Source organism: Silurus meridionalis, chromosome 10 (genome assembly GCF_014805685.1).
Source record: "Silurus meridionalis isolate SWU-2019-XX chromosome 10, ASM1480568v1, whole genome shotgun sequence".
NCBI classification, from domain to species: Eukaryota; Metazoa; Chordata; class Actinopteri; order Siluriformes; family Siluridae; genus Silurus; species Silurus meridionalis.
In genome coordinates, this window is record NC_060893.1 from 420607 (window position 1) to 440192 (window position 19586).

Below are 19586 nucleotides of genomic sequence, written 5' to 3' on the forward strand. Positions count from 1 at the left end.
AACCCAAGTAAAGCAGATGTGTTCATGGAGCTGGATTTGTGCACAGGGTCTCCTAGCTCAAGTGAAGGCAAAAATTTCATGCCATCCAAAGATGAAGCACGGTTTAGTGAAGAAGCACATCTGTGTCCCAATACAGCTACATGCTGGTTTCTGAACGTTCAGGTTCCTGCAGTATTTATTGAGATGATAGATGCACAGTGAACATGGACGTCCAGGTTTCAGGAGGACGGAGAGACCGAATGAGAGACGACACGCTCAGATCACAGCAATAAACTCACTTTAATGCATATTAGTAATATTCAGTGACGTGAAGCGTACGTGGAGGCCGACGCCCATCTGTAAGAACACACTTCTGCTAAACAGAGAGAAAATCACGTGGCAGTCGAGTCGCTGAACGTGACCAGGAGACGGGGATTATTCATTCAAAACTGATCAAAAGCACAAAGGGAAAAAAAAAGAATGAAAGAAAGAAAGAACAATATAAAATCCAGATCCAGGAGTGCAAATGATTTCCAACTCAGAAAATACACAAAGGTTTTCCCCTCGTACTGATCTTCTGCTCCTGAGGGAAGAACAGCACTCTCGCTCTCCTGCGTCTCGAGTTCAACAAAAAACATTTCCTTTTATTTCACGGTGAAGAACCAGTTCCTAACCCTGTGTCAGTTGGTCACCATGTTCTCCTCGTGCTGCCTAATGCAACTAAATCCGCTCGCTCCGAACGCCGACCCTTTACACCCTTCACACGCTTTCAGTCTGCACTCTGGAGGCTGTCTGTCCATCACGTGGTCTGTAAATGGAGATATCTGTGTGTGTGTGTGTGTGTGTGTGTCTGTATGTGTATCTTGTTCTGCTGTGTGTAAGCCGTTCTGGTCGTTGAGCTCCGCAGCCGTGCAGCTGATGGGGCTGGTCCTGGTCGTCTTGTTCTCCTCTCAGGTTGGTGTGGTTGGAGTGTGTAGCGGGTACAGTTTCCCATCACTGAGGGACAAGTGCACCTCACTCTCCCTTTGTTTCTCTCTCTCTTCTTCATGCGATCGCTCACTCGCTCGCTCAGCGTCTCCTACGAGGAAGAACCCGGTGTGAGTGAATCACAACAACACGTGGATCACAACAACACGTGGATCACAACAACACGTGGATCACAGTATCTGCAGAGGGTCAAATTTCTGCCGTTTTATGAGCATTAAGAGTGAAATGTAAGACCGAGATCACATCAGAAACCGGCTTTAACTGGACCCTAAATTCTGCTCTAATAACCGGAAGCTGATTGGCTGTTGCATGTCGGTCTCGTTTGTAGTCGTAATACAGTGAAGTACATTTGGACTCAAAGGAAAGACGCACAACAACCACGCAAACTAACAAACACACATTCTAAGTGCTGCAGGAGCATTTCTGTGGACATCAGAAATGTAGAACCTGTTCATAATTATTAGTTTTTAAAGCCCTGTGGACGAGTCAGAGGGTGGTGTGTGGGGTCTGACCTTCCTCCAGTCTTGAAGATCAGGTCTGCGTTCGGGGCTCCTTTCGGGTGCTGGTAGCGAGGCCTGCGCTCGCGGTTGGTGTTAGCAGGAGCCGGCCTCTGCGCCAGCGACTGCATCATCTCTGTAAAAGAACAGGAAGTCAGTGACTGAGAGCAGAACGTGGAAACACTGAGATCTGAGAACTGGATCATTTCTCTCACCCTGATAGTCCTCCTGCTCCTGACGCTCGTTGATGTCCAGGGTGAGTTTCTTCATGCGCATGCGCTCCTCCTGCTCCGCCTGCTGCTGGTTGAAGTGATTTGCAGCCAGATGTGAAGACAGAGGGACGTTCAGGATCTTAAACTGTAAGCAGACGGGATGTGAGCAGCAGAGACACCGTTAGGAAACAGAGGAGATACCTTTCAATACACATTACACACACAGCTGCAATGTCAAACTGCTGCTTTAACTGTGTGTGTGTGTGTGTGTGTGTGTGTGTGTGTGTCTGTATATATACACTATAATTGACTTTCCTCAAGCCACTTCCTGAACACACCCTACTCCTTCCACAGCCAACACACACACACACACACACACACACACACACACACACACACAGACCTGCTGTTTGTTGCCTTTCCTGGTCAGCATGACGAACTGCATGGTATCGATGTCTGCGTCTGTGTCTGCAGTGCACGCGGGGGCGGAGCCTTTCTTCAGCTGGCTCTTCAGCTGCAGTGGGATGGCGACGTCAAGCTGGTGCACTTTTACTGCCTCGCCACTGCGCTGCTGCACTCACACACACACACACACACACACACACACACAGGTGGATGTTTTAATGTGATCTTAACGTCCCACATGGATTCCTTCAGGAAAGAACATGGACGTGTTGCTCCATGGCAACTACAATTCACCCAGTTTGAGTCTGCGATCTAGAAAATTTCTGGAATTATTACTATTTTTATGGTTTATGTTTTTTTGATGTAGAGAAACAGATTTTCTGAAAGAATTAGAAGATGATTAAAGATTATTGAGTAGAGGATGCAAAGTTCACACACCTGCAAGTTTTCCAGCATCATCTTGTCCAGAGCCTGAATGAAGTCATCATCCTCAGCACAGGCCACGTGTTTCAGACCTCCACCTCGAATCATCACCTCCTACACCACACACACACACATTAACGTGACCTCTTATGAACGTCTTGTACTGAAAGCCGCGCTCTGATGCACTGCAGGCTTACATTGTTTTCCTCGTCCGTCTCGTTCTCTTTGTTGGAATCGGTCAAGTAGTCAGTGTTCTCTTCCTCTTCGTCACGTTCTTCTTCCTCGTTCTCAGAGCCTTCCTGTGTTTACACAAGATCAGGAGCAGCATCAGACTGGAGCTCTCACCTTTATCTTGTGTGTGTGTGTGTGTGTGTGTGTGTGTGTGTGGGCTTGTGTCTGCTCCATTATTTTGTGTTAAAATTTGTTTTCAATGTATGGACACACTTTATGGACAAAAGTTTGTGGAAAAAGTCAGGTGTCCCAATACATTTGGCCATGTTGTGTATCACACTAATTGATTTCTTATCCTGATTCCAGCTCTAAGTGCGTCTCCTGCTGGTCTCTCGGCGTGGTGTGTGTTGGAGTTGTGCTCTCACCTCCTCCTCAGGCTCGTTCATCTCACTCTCGTTTCCTGACTGCTCTTCTGTCTCGGCTCCACGCTCGTCCTCATCTTCCTCATCCTCCTCGTCCAGAGCCTCTCCTTCTCCAATGCTGCCGGAACAGCTCCCATCCTTCTCTGTAGCATATCCTACACACACACACACACACACACACACACACACACACACACACACACACACACACACACACACACACAGTGTGTTTGTGAGAACAATAGAAAGTCATGGTGGCTCCATTGTCAGTAGAAACATCCTGCTTGACTTCCACACGCTTATCTGCCTCGCTCTTATTTCCCTTTAAACTCAAAACAAACGCTCAAATAATTTACTGATGGTTCCAGTAAACAGGCCCTGGTTCTGATTACTTGAGTGTTTTTCGCAGACGTGGGCCAGAAGTATGTGACTGTACCTGACCATAACATCCAAACACGCAAACCAGAGAGACGGCATTTTTAACCTTTGTGCATTCAAAACACCAGAAAAGAAAAAATCCAGTATGGCTGCCTCCATGTTCCTCAGAGAACTGAGTTAAATCTACACCACTATACTGACACAGTTCCAGCTTCATGAAGTTCCTTGCTGAACCCAGGCGGTGAGGGAACTCTCTCATGTCATGACAACAGCTGTGTGTTTGACAGGTTGGACAAACTGATCAGTGTTTTGGCTCTTATTCTGTTACTATAATAACACTGTATTGTATTTATTTGTCTGTTAATGTGCAATTAAATATAAGGTGGTATGAAAAAGTTTGGAGACTCGCTCTGTTTACAAAAAAGATCTATTTAATCTTATCTTCTCTTTAAAACAGTCCCCTTGCACAGCATTACAGCGCCCCCAGTGTTCTATTCTGGAACATGTCCTGGAAGTCTTCTTTTCGAGATCCTGAGATTCCCACTGGATCTCCACAAGTGTCAAAAAAACAGCGAGCTCTTCTGAAAGAGGGTGAAATCCTGGCGAATAGTGTGGGTTGTGTTGTTTCTGGTGAGAATCTCACGTGAGAGAAGAGCTCGATGACAGGGTACACACGTGGTCAGAATAGCACCAGGTGCACAGCTACGGTGTACACAGGACGACTTTTTTTGCAGGCCGGTGCTCCCTGTGACTGTGCGTGCAGCCTCGTCCTGCCATCTGTTGGCGTGTTACAAAAGTAGTCTCGAAACACCAAATTGTACTACAGATAAACGGCTCGGTGAATTCCCAATTCTTTTGATACACGTTTGTAAAGACCTGCTCGGAAGATGACGTGTGCCAGATACTGCAACAACTTTACTATTTCTAATATTATAATATATAGAGTCTCGAGCAGGAAACATTGGATAAATGATTAACACTGCATGGAATTTAGGGGCTGCATTTGACCTGATGGTGGCGCAAGAGTGTTCTTAAGACCTACACTATTCAGTGTGGGTTTTATGGGCTGCTACAGAGATGCTTCAGAGGTGCTTGGGCCCCTAATGATCGCTGCAGGTAGACAGAGCCTAATGGTGGAGGTGTGGCTTCTAGACATGGCTAAAGGTGAAAAGTGTGTGTGTGTGTGTGTGTGTGTGTGTGTGTGTGTGTGTGTGTGTGTGTGTGTGAGAAGGATTTAAACACATACCTACATTCTTTAATCCATCACTATAAATACATTCACACCTTTATAAAACGGAGACACAAATACAGGTTTCGACAGACAACTCCTATTTCTGCCAAGGCATGCTCACACACACACACACACACACACACACACACACACACACACACACACACAGGTACGACGGGATTCCAGACCATTACTTCTTTACAAAAAATAATTCTGGTGCTGATATTACCATTACATCTACTTACAAAATGTTACATTCCTCTCTATATTTCTATCTTTCCCATTATATATTTCTCTTTCTCTCTCTTTCTATCCCTCTCCTCCTCTCTCTCTTTATTCTCTCTTTTAGTCTTTCTCTATCTAGCCATCTCTCTCTTTCTCTCTGTCACTCATTTGAAATGTAGGTTTGAATGGAGAACAAGTGACAACTGTGTACGAGTCAAAAAACTTGCACACACACACACACACACACACACACACACACACACACACACACACACACACAGGAATGCTGTTTAGCAGGGATGACAGAAACACAGAACAGGGATAACTAGCACAAATATGTGTTTCTCACACACACACACACACACACACACACACACACACACACGAGTTGTACCCAGTTTGATGAGGACTTCTCTCTCGAGCTCAGTGACCTGATGGCAGGCCTCCTCCAGAGAGCAGCACAGGTGCATTTTGGGTCGCAGTAAATCCAGCATGTCACTGATCATGTAGTCGATATCGATGGGAAACTGGTGATCTTTAGTCCACACCTCCAAACTCTTCTTCCACCAGATATACCGCTACAAAAGAAAATCATTTACTATGTTATTGTCTCATCATCATGACCCACATTGGCATCAATTCAGCTTTTTTGAGGGGGTAAAAAAAATAAAAACACCTGGAAGTAGATTAGGAAGCAGTCGAGCTTCTTCTTGCTGGATCCGCGGTCGAAGTACTGGCCGCACGTGTCGAGCAGCGTGCACACCAGGCGGATGCGGAACAGGTGTTCGGGGGGATCCAGAGGGCTGGAAGAGCCGTCCTGATTCACGCCGAACGAGATGAAGGAGAAAAGCGTGCGGAAGATCACGGCCGACTCCACCATGCGGTAGTTATACAACTCGCCCAAGAACTTCGCACTGCTGATGCGCCGCTGGTTGAACTTCGGCTGGTTTACCTGGAAAAGAAATAATAGATGATAAATCAGCACTGATAATCAATCGCTGAAACTATCAGCAAAAATCCATACAGATTCCGGTCCGAGTTCATTACGATAGCGGCCTCTAGAGGCAAATCAACACACTGCATGAACAGTGCTTTATTATGTTTATCCATAAACATATTTAAATATTTCCTTTAGCACATTTTCATTATATTTTAAACTTTGTAAAGATCAGTATTATTTTTCATGGAGTGTTTATTTTTTTATTATCCAGTATCCATTTGATTAAAAGAAAGTATGTCATTATCGGTCAACCTCTAAAATATAAACCACGAGCAGCAGAAGACACGCACCTCCATGCCCAGGCGGATGTCCTCCAGCACTCCATCCACCACGTGTATACCGACGTCCTCCTGATAAGCCACCAGACCAGCCAGCAGGTTCGCCACACAGTGGATGCTGTTGTACTTCACATTCCAGATGTTCACCATGCAGCAGATCAGGTAGCTCTTCAAATCTGCCTCATGCCAGGGCAATTTACGCATTTGCCTTAAAACCTAAAACACACACACACACACCATTGCCACAAACACACAAAGCATTTTAATAATGACATTACTGTGGGGAGATTGTGTGTGGTGGAGTGTGTGTAAAGTGAGAGTGGAGCGCGCATGTGTGTATAGTGAGAGGGGAGCGTGTGTGTGTGTGGTGAGAGGGGAGCGTGTGTGTATGGTGAGAGTGGAGTGTGTGTGTGAGCGTGTGTGTGGCGAGTGGGCGTGTGTGTGTATAGTGAGAGTGGAGCGTGTGTGTGTATAGTGAGAGTGGAGCGTGTGTGTATAGTGAGAGTGGAGCGCGCGCGTGTGTGTGGCGAGAGTGGAGCGTGTGTGTATAGTGAGAGTGGAGCGTGTGTGTGTGTGTGTGTGTGTGTGTGTGTGTGTGTGTGGCGTGTGTGTATAGTGAGAGTGGGCGTGTGTGTATGGTGAGTGGGCGTGTGTGTGGTGTGTGTGTGTATAGTGAGAGTGGGCGTGTGTGTGTATAGTGAGAGTGGGCGTGTGTGTGTGTAGTGAGTGGGCGTGTGTGTGTGTGTGTGTATAGTGAGAGTGGGCGTGTGTGTATAGTGAGAGTGGAGGCGTGTGTGTATAGTGAGAGTGGGCGTGTGTGTGTATGGTGAGAGTGGGCGTGTGTCTATAGTGAGAGTGGAGCGTGTGTGTGTGTGTGTGTGTGTGTGTGTGTGTGTGTGTGTGTGTGTGGCGTGTGTGTGTATGGTGAGAGTGGAGCGTGTGTGTGTGTGAGTGTGTGTGTGAGGTGTGTGTGTGTGTGAGTGGAGCGTGTGTGTGTGTATGGTGAGAGTGGGCGTGTGTGTGTATGGTGAGAGTGGGCGTGTGTGTATGTGTGAGAGTGGAGGCGTGTGTGTGGTGTGTGTGTGTGTGTGTGTGTGGTGAGAGTGGGCGTGTGTGTGTGGTGAGAGTGGCGTGTGTGTGTATGGTGAGAGTGGAGCGTGTGTGTGTGGTGAGTGGAGCGTGTGTGTGTGTGTGTGTATGGTGAGAGTGGAGCGTGTGTGTGTATGGTGAGAGTGGAGCGTGTGTGTGTGTGGTGAGAGTGGAGCGTGTGTGTGTGTGTATAGTGAGAGTGGGCGTGTGTGTGTGTGAGGTGTGTGTGTGTATGTGTGTGTATAGTGTGTGTGTGTAGCGTGTGTGTATAGTGAGTGGGCGTGTGTGTGTATGGTGAGAGTGGGCGTGTGTGTGTGGTGAGGTGGAGCGTGTGTGTGTGTATGGTGAGGTGGAGGCGTGTGTGTGTGTGTGGCGAGAGTGGGCGTGTGTGTGTGTATGGTGAGAGTGGAGCGTGTGTGTGTGTATGGTGAGGTGGGCGTGTGTGTGTATGGTGAGAGTGGGCGTGTGTGTGTGTATGGTGAGAGTGGGCGTGTGTGTGTGTGAGGAGTGGAGCGTGTGTGTGTGTATAGTGAGAGTGGAGCGTGTGTGTGTGTGTGAGTGGAGTGTGTGTATAGTGAGAGTGAGGCGTGTGTGTGTGTGTGTGTATGGTGAGGTGGAGGCGTGTGTGTGTGTGTATATAGTGAGAGTGGAGCGTGTGTGTGTGTGTATGGTGAGTGGAGGCGTGTGTGTGTGTGTGTATAGTGAGAGTGGGCGTGTGTGTGTGTATAGTGAGTGGGCGTGTGTGTGTGTGTGTGTGTATAGTGAGAGGAGTGTGTGTGTGTGTGTGTGTGTGTATGAGAGTGGAGCGTGTGTGTGTGTGTGTGTATAGTGAGTGGAGTGTGTGTGTGTATAGTGAGAGTGGAGCATGTGTGTGTGTGTGTATAGTGAGGTGGAGCGTGTGTGTGTGTGTGTATAGTGAGAGTGGAGGCGTGTGTGTGTGTGTGTATAGTGAGAGTGGGCGTGTGTGTGTGTGTGTGTATAGTGAGAGTGGAGCATGTGTGTGTGTGTGTGTGTGTGTGTATGGTGAGTGGGCGTGTGTGTGTGTGGTGAGAGTGGAGCGTGTGTGTATGGTGAGTGGAGGCGTGTGTGTATGGTGAGAGTGGAGGCGTGTGTGTGTGTGTGGTGAGAGTGAGGCGTGTGTGTATAGTGAGGAGTGGGCGTGTGTGTGGTGTGTGTGTGTGTGAGTGGGCGTGTGTGTGTGTATGGTGAGAGTGGAGCGTGTGTGTATAGTGAGAGTGGGCGTGTGTGTGTGTGTGGTGAGAGTGGAGCGTGTGTGTGTGTGTGGTGAGAGTGGAGTGTGTGTGTGTGTGTGTATAGTGAGAGTGGAGCGTGTGTGTGTGTATAGTGAGAGTGGAGCGTGTGTGTGTGTATAGTGAGAGTGGAGCGTGTGTGTGTGTATAGTGAGAGTGGAGGCGTGTGTGTATAGTGAGAGTGGGCGTGTGTGTGTGTATAGTGTGTGTGTGTATAGTGTGTGTGTGTATAGTGAGAGTGTGTGTGTGTATAGTGAGAGTGGGCGTGTGTGTGGTGTGTGTATAGTGAGGAGTGTGTGTGTGAGCGTGTGTGTGTGTGTGTGTATAGTGAGGTGGAGGCGTGTGTGTATAGTGAGAGTGGGCGTGTGTGTGTATAGTGAGAGTGGAGGCGTGTGTGTGGTGTGTGTATAGTGAGAGTGGAGCGTGTGTGTGTATAGTGAGAGTGGGCGTGTGTGTATAGTGAGGAGTGTGTGTGTATAGTGAGAGTGGGCGTGTGTGTGTGTATAGTGAGTGGGCGTGTGTGTGTGTGAGTGTGTGTGTGAGGAGTGTGTGTGTGTGTGTATGGTGAGAGTGGAGTGTGTGTGTGAGGTGTGTGTGTGTGTGTATGGTGAGTGGGCGTGTGTGTGTGTGGTGTGTGTGTGTAGTGAGTGGGCGTGTGTGTGTGTATGGTGAGAGTGGAGGCGTGTGTGTGTATGAGAGTGGAGCGTGTGTGTGTGTATGGTGAGAGTGGGCGTGTGTGTGTATGGTGAGGTGGAGGCGTGTGTGTGTGTGTGGTGAGAGTGGAGGCGTGTGTGTGTGTGGTGAGAGTGGGCGTGTGTGTGTATAGTGAGAGTGGGCGTGTGTGTATAGTGAGTGGGCGTGTGTGTGTATAGTGAGGAGTGGGCGTGTGTGTGTGTGTGTATAGTGAGGAGTGGGCGTGTGTGTGTATGGTGAGTGGGCGTGTGTATAGTGAGGTGGGCGTGTGTGTGTGCGTGTGTGTGTGTATAGTGAGAGTGGAGCGTGTGTGTGTGTGAGCGTGTGTGTGTGTGTATAGTGAGTGAGAGTGGAGGTGTGTGTGTGTGTGTATAGTGAGAGTGGAGGCGTGTGTGTGTGTGTGTGTATAGTGAGAGTGGAGTGTGTGTGTGTGTGTATAGTGAGAGTGGAGGCGTGTGTGTGTGTGTGTATGGTGAGAGTGGAGTGTGTGTGTGTGTATAGTGAGAGTGGAGCGTGTGTGTGTGTGTGGCGTGTGTGTGAGTGAGTGGGCGTGTGTGTGTGGTGAGAGTGTGTGTGTGTATGGTGAGAGTGGGCGTGTGTGTATAGTGAGTGAGAGTGTGTGTGTGTGTGTGTGTATGGTGAGAGTGGAGCGTGTGTGTATAGTGAGTGGAGGCGTGTGTGTGTGTGGTGAGAGTGGAGGCGTGTGTGTGTGTGAGAGTGGAGCGTGTGTGTGTGTGGTGAGTGGAGCGTGTGTGTGTATGGTGAGGTGGAGCGTGTGTGTGTGTGGTGAGTGGAGTGTGTGTGTGTATAGTGAGGTGGAGGCGTGTGTGTATAGTGAGTGAGTGGAGCGTGTGTGTGTGTATAGTGAGAGTGGAGTGTGTGTGTATAGTGAGAGTGGGCGTGTGTGTGTGTATAGTGAGTGGAGCGTGTGTGTGTATAGTGAGAGTGGAGCGTGTGTGTGTATAGTGAGAGTGGAGCGCGTGTGTGTATAGTGAGAGTGGAGCGCGTGTGTGTATAGTGAGAGTGGAGCGTGTGTGTGTGTATAGTGAGAGTGGAGCGTGTGTGTGTGTATAGTGAGTGGGCGTGTGTGTGTGTGTGAGTGGAGGCGTGTGTGTGTGTGAGAGTGTGTGTATAGTGAGTGAGTGGGCGTGTGTGTGTATAGTGAGAGTGGGCGTGTGTGTGTATAGTGAGAGGTGGGCGTGTGTATAGTGAGTGGGCGTGTGTGTGTGGTGTGTGTGTGTGGTGAGAGTGTGTGTGTGTGTGTATAGTGAGAGTGGGCGTGTGTGTGTGTGTGTGAGTGGAGCGTGTGTGTATAGTGAGTGTGGAGGCGTGTGTGTATAGTGAGAGTGTGTGTGTGGGCGTGTGTGTGTGGTGAGAGTGAGCGTGTGTGTGAGTGTGTGTGTGTGGTGAGTGGGCGTGTGTGTGTGTGTGTGAGAGTGGAGCGTGTGTGTGTATAGTGAGAGTGGAGGCGTGTGTGTATAGTGAGAGTGGAGCGTGTGTGTGTGTATAGTGAGAGTGGAGCGTGTGTGTATAGTGAGAGTGGAGCGTGTGTGTATAGTGAGAGTGGAGGCGTGTGTATAGTGAGTGAGTGGAGCGTGTGTATAGTGAGTGAGAGTGGGCGTGTGTGTATAGTGAGAGTGGAGGCGTGTGTGTGTATAGTGAGAGTGGGCGTGTGTGTGTGTATAGTGAGGTGGAGGCGTGTGTGTATAGTGAGAGTGGAGGCGTGTGTGTATAGTGAGAGTGGGCGTGTGTATAGTGTGTGTGTGTAGTGAGTGGAGGCGTGTGTGTGTATAGTGAGTGGAGCGTGTGTGTGTATAGTGAGAGTGGAGGTGTGTGTGTGTATAGTGAGAGTGGGCGTGTGTGTGTGTATAGTGAGAGTGGAGGCGTGTGTGTGTATAGTGAGAGTGTGTGTGTGTGTGTGGTGTGTGTGTGTATAGTGTGAGAGTGGAGGTGTGTGTGTATAGTGAGTGGGCGTGTGTGTGTGTATAGTGAGTGTGGGCGTGTGTGTGTGTATAGTGAGAGTGGGCGTGTGTGTGTATAGTGAGTGTGTGTGTGTGTGTGTATAGTGAGGTGGAGCGTGTGTGTGTATAGTGAGTGGAGTGTGTGTGTGTGTGTATAGTGAGGTGGAGGCGTGTGTGTGTGTATAGTGAGGTGGAGCGTGTGTGTGTATAGTGAGAGTGTGTGTGTGTGAGAGTGTGTGTGTAGTGAGTGTGTGTATAGTGAGAGTGGAGCGTGTGTGTGTATAGTGAGAGTGGAGCGTGTGTGTATAGTGAGAGTGGAGCGTGTGTGTGTATAGTGAGAGTGGAGCGTGTGTGTGAGTGTGTGTAGTGAGAGGAGCGTGTGTGTGTATAGTGAGAGTGTGTGTGTATAGTGAGAGTGGAGCGTGTGTGTAGTGAGTGTGTGTGTAGTGAGAGTGGAGCGTGTGTATAGTGAGAGTGGAGTGTGTGTGTATAGTGAGAGTGGGCGTGTGTGTATAGTGAGAGTGAGAGTGGGCGTGTGTGTGTATAGTGAGTGGGCGTGTGTGTATAGTGAGGTGGGCGTGTGTGTATAGTGAGTGGAGCGTGTGTGTAGTGAGAGTGGAGTGTGTAGATGAGGACACACACACACACACACACACACACACACACACACACACACACACACACACACACCTTCTCAGTGGTGACCTTGGACAGGTCTTTGTAGAGCAGTTTGCGGATGTACTCCTGTAGGGGAGGTCTCTTCTTGCGGACGGTTTTCTCCATGGGTGGAGGGTTGCAGTAGTAGTAGGCGTTCTCCACCATGGTGATGTAGCGAGCATCCAGGTGCTGAGCCTGCTTCTTACGCATCATTTGCTCCTGCGGTTCACAATCACACGTTATACACACTATACACGTTATACACACTATACATGCTCCACACGTTATACACACTATACACGCTCCACACGTTATACACACTATACACGCCCACACGACACGCCCACACGACATACACACTATACACGCTCCACACGACATACACACTATACACGCTCCACACGTTATACACACACTATACACGCCCACACGACACGCCCACACGCCATACACACTATACACGCCCACACGACACGCCCACACGACATACACACTATACACGCCCACACGCCATACACACTATACATGCTCACACGTTATACACACACTATACACGCCCACACGCCATACACACTATACACACACTATACACGCCCACACGCCATACACACTATACACGCCCACACGTTATACACACTATACATGCTCACACGTTATACACACTATACATGCTCACACGTTATACACACACTATACACGCCCACACATTATACACACTATACATGCTCACACGTTATACACACTATACACGCCCACACGCCATACACACTATACACGCCCACACGACACGCCCACACGTTATACACACTATACACGCCCACACGACATACACACTATACACGCCCACACGACACGCCCACACGTTATACACACTATACACGCCCACACACCGTACACGCCACACATTACACACACCGTACACGCTTCACACGTTATACACACTATACACGCCCACACGCCATACACACTATACACGCCCACACGTTATACACTATACACGCCCACACGCCATACACACTATACACGTTATACACACTATACACGCTCCACACGTTATACACACTATACACGCCCACACGTTATACACACTATACACGCCCACACGCCATACACACTATACACGCCCACACGACACGCCCACACGTTATACACACTATACACGCTCCACACATTATACACACTATACATGCTCCACACGTTATACACACTATACACGCTCCACACGTCATACACACTATACACGCTCCACACGACACGCTCCACACGTTATACACACTATACACGCTCCACACATTACACACACACCGTACACGCTTCACACGTTATACACACTATACACGCCCACACACCGTACACGCTTCACACATTACACACACCGTACACGCTTCACACGTTATACACACTATACACGTTACACACGCTATACACGCTCCACACATCATACACACTATACACGCGTTACACACGCCATACACACTATACATGCTCCACACGTTATACACACTATACACGCTCCACACGTTATACACACTATACACGCTCCACACGTTATACACACTATACACGCCCACACGCCATACACACTATACACGCCCACACGACACGCCCACACGTCATACACACTATACACACACTATACACATGCTAATGAATAGTAAACACACACACACACACAAGTGAGCAGCGGTGTGTGTACTGACCAGTAGGACACTGGTGCGCAAGTGAGACTCTGGGGACCTGAAGAGGAAGCGTCCACACGTCTCCAGCAGAGTGCAGGCCATCTCGATGTGGTGATGAGAGAAATCAGACAGCAGCATCTGGAAACAGGTGTTTTATATACACACACACACACACACACACACACACACAGTTAGAGCAGGATAGTAGGAGGATGTGGATCTGGTTTGAGTGGTGTGATTCGAGCCTCTCACCTTCAGGCAGTGCAGCGTGTCTGTTTTAGAGAACATTTTGAACTTGGCCAGCTCTCCGATAAACCTCACCGTCTTATTCTTGGTCTCGATGTTAATTTGGTCCTTCTTTCTGACCTGCAGCACAACAGATGGGTTTTAAAGTTTGTCTTGTGTGTGTGTTTGTGTGTGTGTGTGTGTGAGAGAGAGATACACACATGGAATCGAAAGTCTCCTTTGAGCATGGAGCACAGATCCTCAGCAACATCAGACATGCAGGGGTGCAGAGTGGCCACCAAGCGTGAGTAGAACGGCAGCAGATCCAGTCTGAGGGAGAAAATGGAGAAAATGATCAAATCGGAACATTCGTTTTTTTTTTTTATTATTTATTTACATTCGGTTACATGTAAATAAAGTACAGAGCAAAAGTATTGGGACACATTAAACCGCTCCAACACTACTGAACACCTTTAGGATAAATGGACGCTGACTGCACCAAAGGTCTCCTCACCTTCTCACATCACTACCTGATGTTACTAACATCCTTGTAGCTGAATAAATCCTCAGAGAATCTAGAGGAACATCTTCCCAGAAGAGTGGAGCTCATTAGAACAGAAATGGAGACTAAATATGGAATGGGATGTTCAAAAAGAAGCACATACTAATCTTATGGTCAGGTGTCCACAAACTTGTCATAATAGTGTATACAGAAGAGGGATAAAGTGGCTTCAAATCCGGCTTTAATCGTGTTTTTGAGTTCTTGTGCTTAGTGTAAAATAGAAAGAAACCCTAGATAGAAAGTCCCTGCAGAACCACAGGAACAGAACTCAGAACTCCCTCTGTATAGACCCTATACACTGAATATTATTGACCATATTTACATCTGAATAGAACTGAAGATGAGACCTGAATTACAGAGATGCAGATACACTGCATTCACACTGTTATTTGTTGCAATAAACATTATTAGGATGTGACATCTGAGACGACCCACACTTACAGAGAGTCTCCAACTTCAGGAAAAACCTGCATTAAACACGTAGTGGTGAAGAACACAAACATGTAGTGTCATAAAAGTAGAGACTCAGTAAAATGTGACTCCAAGTTTCACTTTAAACTTTCACTTTACTGTAAAACTACAGACTTTTTGCCTTCAAATGTACTTCAGTATCCAGAGCAGTGATTTATTATAACTATAATGTTCCTTTATTCATTTTTATCACAAGATTCTTTACTTCATCATTTATTCCTCTCTAAATGTTCTGCTTGATGTTGAACTGATGCTGAACTGTATGTTGGTGATCAGTAGATGCACCGAGCGCCGATCAGAACACGTGTAAAACAGAGCGTGCGCTCGATCCTGATTGGTGACTCGCTGCGTGTTTCACCAGTTACGTTTTTATCTTCATTAATAAAAAGAAACGAGTGATTTCACTAAATGTAGTAAAAAGTCAAATATTTGAGTTTGAAATGTAGTGAAGTTTCAGTAAAAGTCTTTAGTAAAGTACAGATAAGAGGAAAAGCTCCTGAACAAATAATTACATTTACTTAGTTACTGTTCACTACTGTTAAACACTGAGTTGTGTGTATTTGTATTTCTATCAATAAATCAAACAGCTGCTGTAGTTTATACATCCACAGCTGTACAGGATAAAAACAACAACAGCTCCATCTAGTGTTCATTCTGAAGAAAAGCAGGATGAGGGTTTAGGACTACCTCTGCCTGGGAACAGTGAAGAGCGCCCGCACAAGCTTCCTCCGATTCGACTTGGTGTTCATGTTCATGCAGAAGTCCATTGCAGCCTGGAGAGAAAACACACACACACACACACACACACACAATTATTTATATGACACTTTCTGTTACACTGCTACACATTTCACACAGTATATCACTGACATTGTACAGCTTCTACACTTAATATAGAACATGTGTATATTTTATTTACTGTAACCGACAACTTTCCTGTGGGATCAATAAAAGATTCTGATTCTGACAATGTTTATATTTGTTTATATTTATGATGAAAGAAGCAGGAAGAACTTAAATGATCCTCTGCTTGATTAAGACGCTTCTGCACTTTAAGCGCGATCTTAAAAACATCACACACACGCACGCGCACGCACGCACGCACGCACGCACGCACGCCATTCACCCTGTCTGGTATGCTAAACCCGTGTGTGTTTGTGGGAGATGATTGAGGTGATCAGGTGTGGTGATCACCTTGTCGATCAGGTCTCGGTTGACACAGTTGGGAAGCTGCTGGATGAAAGCGTCCACGATGAGTTTGAGATGAGATCCAGTGCTGGCTTCTTCATCCTCTTGTTCTTTACAAACACAAATTTAATGTCGGTTTGAATTTGATCCTTTACCTTCACACACACACGATGGTTTATCTCCGACTTCTCTGAAACCACATCACTAACTCTACCTTGCTCGTCGAGGAGTTTCTTGGCCAGTTCTTCATTCTCGGCCTCATCGGGACCTTCTATGTCCAGAGGGTCGTCAGTGATATCCAGAGCTTCGAGCTCCAGCTCCAGTTCCTCTGTGCAGCTCACGTCTTTCCCCTCACGCCCTTCTTTAGCTTCTGTAAAATCAGATCATCATTTACATCGTGACACCGTAACCTGCCCCTGTCACAGCGTGAACATCACGTCACCACTCTGTACCTTTGCCGTCCTCCTTGTCTTTGTTCTGGCCGACCTTCTCGTTGTCCTTGAACAGGATGGCAGGAACAAACGCCTTCAGGTCCACCAGGTTCTCGTAGAAGTTCCGCGCGTCCTCGTCCTCCCAGATCCCTCCATCCAGCTCGTAGTCTCCGGGCTTCCCGGGAGTGAAGATGTCGATGCCTGGGCCATGTTCTGCCACACAAACACACCGTGTTCAAGCAGCATAACACCACACAAATACACAACAACGTATTTAACTGAGATGCAAAGAAGATCTACAGGAGATCCGTTTACTAAAATACAGTCCATTATAACTAACACTCTTTATTCTAGAATTCCTGTTAATCAGGAGTTGTGCAGGTTTTGTTGCTCATCTCAGAGCTGGAAACAGAAACTACAGTCTTCCAGCGTCTGTTCTGCTGAAAAGCACGAATCATATGATCCGATTTTTATCTTCATCAAACTTTAGATGGAAATTGTCCATGTGAGCATTCACACAATACATTTGGTATTAATGATTAATAATGTATTCATTTATATTAATGTGCTCCTCGTGCTCCTGAGTGTGTATATGTTTTTTCTGTACATTGTGAAGAGCTCATGCAAAAATCATAGAATTTCATAAATTGCTGCAGATTGGTTAAGATACACAGTTCAGGCGTAACTCTGGCATTATAACATGGACATTATAACACAGTGATGAAGTGAAGAACACTGATGATCATCATGGCTCCTGTTAGTGGGTGGATTTATTTATCAGGCAGCAGGTGAACATTTTCTCCTTAAAGTTGATGTTGGAAGCAGGAAAAATAGGCGAGTGTAAGTATTTGAGTGAGTTTGACAAATTGTCTAGACGCCCAACATGTAGATGACTGGGTCTAACTGCAGCTCTTGTAGTCTGGTGGTTCGCAGTGGTCAGTATCTATCAAAAGAGCTTAAAAGAAGGAACAGTGGTGAACCGGCAACAGGGTCGTGGGGGACGAGGATCACTGATGCATGTGAGGAGCAAAAGCTGGTGGCTGGTTCGTGTTTTAGCAGCAAAATGGGACCAACACAACATTAGGCAGGTGGTGATAATGTTATGGCTGAGCAGTGTATTTTGATTGCAGACACAGCGTTCCTGAGAGAACAGCTGGACTCCTGTTGAAGTCTCATCACATCCACGGCAGCTTGGTGATGCAGGGACTTCCAATTGGATCAGAAGTTCATCCTAAACACTGAGCTTCGCGTCCTGGTTTGAGGTCGTTCTACATCAGACAGGTTTACTTCATGCACAGGCCTGAATCCATGTTACACTGAACCCACAGCAGATCCTCCAACACAATGCTGCCACCACCATGTGTTAGTGGGAGAACGATGCTCTGAGGGGGATGAGATCACCAGAGCAAGCTGAAAGAATCTCAGGCTCTTTCTAACAGCTTATTCTCACCACACGTACAAAAAAACCCCAGTGTGGCACAGTGTCCAGGATGTGGTTCTCCTGTCAACAGCTCCTTCAGAGGTTCTTCTGGCCACCTGGGTGGTCTTCTTTAACGGTTATTGTTAAGTGTAATGTGTTGTAAATACTTCAAAATATTTTGTAAAGATTTTAGTTTATAATTCTTCAGTCATGTGCATCTGAGGAACCCTAACCTTACAAATCTTCAAGCCATGGAGGGTGTGTGTGTGTGTGTGTGTGTGTGTGTGTGTGTGTATATACCTTCTTGGACAGTTTTATCCTGAGGGAGCTCAGGCATGTTCTCATCCAGGAGATCAGCCAGAGACTGAGTGTTGGCCAGAAGTTTCTGGTAGCATGTAGCAAACTCCTCGTACTGCTTGTGTCTATCCTCGCTCAGCTCTCCTTTCGAGTGAAGGATACGCCTGCGAGAACAAAAACAATCACACAGAGGTTTGAAGGACAGTTCAGATGTTCTGAGTGCAGTATGATCTGAGAAATGTCTGAGCGGAGACGGACCGATTCTGTCGCTCGATGTTCTGCAGCTCTCTGTGGTCTTTCTTCAGGTGTTTGGTGAGAGATGTGAAATACTCCCGAAGCAGGTTCTGGAAGGGCTGCTGCTTCTCGGAGTTGATGATCTCGCTGGGAGGAAAGTTCAGGCCAAACTTGTCGGCCGCGCTTTTGACGCGGCGAGGAACCAAGCCGGCGATGTCGTCTCCGCAGTGCTTGCAAAAGCTGATCACCACGGAGACGTGAGTGTGGGTTTCACGGTCGGCCGCGATGATGTTCTTCAGCTGCTCGTAGATCAGAGAGAGCCCTTCCTTATCGGTGAACAGGCCCACGGTGGTGAGTTCGGCGATGAAGCGCAGGTCGGTACGCAGCTTGCTCACATTCGGGGTTTTCTCCTCCTTGCGCGCCTCAAAGTGCCTCTTCCAGGCAGCGAGGAGCTGCGGCGCGAAGTCCACGTAGCGTTGGTGGAACAGAGAGCACAGGTGCACACCACAGCCCACGTCTGAGATCTTCAGCTTGGCTTCCACCAGAGAGCTGACCGCCTCCCCGATGTACTTGCTGAGATTGAGCGAGTCGAAGTCGTGCGAAAGTGAGGAGCGCTGCTGCTCCGTGAGCGTGCGGAGCTTCTTCACAAACGCCGTGTTCTTCTTCAGGCTGGAATCCAGGCGGCTGAAGAAGGCTTCTTCAGGGCGACCTTCCTGAGCATGCTGATTCTTCACACGCAGCTCCTTCCTGGTTTGGTGTCTCTCCCAAGCCTCCTGGTGCAGCTGCTGAGCTTCTTCCTTCTCCCTGAAGAGAGGAAACAACATTAATACTGACTGAATAAAAACATTGAATTAAAAACAACGTTCTTCATCCATCAATAAACTTTACTTCAGCTGTGCAGCTTCCTCCTCTTTCTGTCGTTTAGCTTCCTCCTCCAGCAGCTTCTTCTCCTGTTCTTCCTGCTGCTTGCGCTCTTCTTCTTCTTTCCTCTTCTGCTCCTCCTCGGCCTTCTGCTTCTCCTCCTCGCGCTTCTTGCGCTCCTTCTCTTCTTTCCTCCTCTTCTCCTCTTCGATCCTTCGCTTCTTCTCGTCTGCAGACTTGCCTCCCTCCTTCTTTCCGCTCATTTTGTTCTCGTCCCTGGCCTTGTCTCGGGAAAACGCCGCTCGTCGCTCGCCGTCTCGCTCCTTCTCCTTCTCCTTGTTGCTCAAAGTCTCCTTCTCG

General features: G+C 47.7%; 1 protein-coding gene across 2 annotated transcripts in view; it reads right to left on the bottom strand.

Annotated features, from left to right (window-relative positions):
• Nucleotides 1-260: 260 nt before the first annotated feature.
• The window catches only part of upf2 (UPF2 regulator of nonsense mediated mRNA decay), a 29540-nt gene continuing 10214 nt past the window's right edge, over nucleotides 261-19586 (bottom strand). For both annotated transcript variants that reach the window (XM_046859655.1, XM_046859654.1), the window contains exons 2-22: nucleotides 19254-19586; nucleotides 18390-19169; nucleotides 18135-18295; nucleotides 16436-16627; nucleotides 16198-16353; nucleotides 15990-16093; nucleotides 15483-15568; nucleotides 13984-14092; nucleotides 13790-13903; nucleotides 13559-13675; nucleotides 11892-12077; nucleotides 6221-6424; nucleotides 5607-5882; nucleotides 5325-5508; nucleotides 3100-3251; nucleotides 2701-2802; nucleotides 2519-2617; nucleotides 2079-2246; nucleotides 1679-1820; nucleotides 1479-1599; nucleotides 261-1057 (exon numbers count right to left, since the gene is read on the bottom strand). The exon at nucleotides 19254-19586 is cut by the window's right edge. In XM_046859655.1, the coding sequence (XP_046715611.1) occupies nucleotides 1048-1057; nucleotides 1479-1599; nucleotides 1679-1820; nucleotides 2079-2246; nucleotides 2519-2617; nucleotides 2701-2802; nucleotides 3100-3251; nucleotides 5325-5508; nucleotides 5607-5882; nucleotides 6221-6424; nucleotides 11892-12077; nucleotides 13559-13675; nucleotides 13790-13903; nucleotides 13984-14092; nucleotides 15483-15568; nucleotides 15990-16093; nucleotides 16198-16353; nucleotides 16436-16627; nucleotides 18135-18295; nucleotides 18390-19169; nucleotides 19254-19586 (3796 nt within the window). In that variant the 3' untranslated portion in view covers nucleotides 261-1047. The remainder of the gene's footprint in view (nucleotides 1058-1478; nucleotides 1600-1678; nucleotides 1821-2078; nucleotides 2247-2518; nucleotides 2618-2700; nucleotides 2803-3099; nucleotides 3252-5324; nucleotides 5509-5606; nucleotides 5883-6220; nucleotides 6425-11891; nucleotides 12078-13558; nucleotides 13676-13789; nucleotides 13904-13983; nucleotides 14093-15482; nucleotides 15569-15989; nucleotides 16094-16197; nucleotides 16354-16435; nucleotides 16628-18134; nucleotides 18296-18389; nucleotides 19170-19253) is intronic.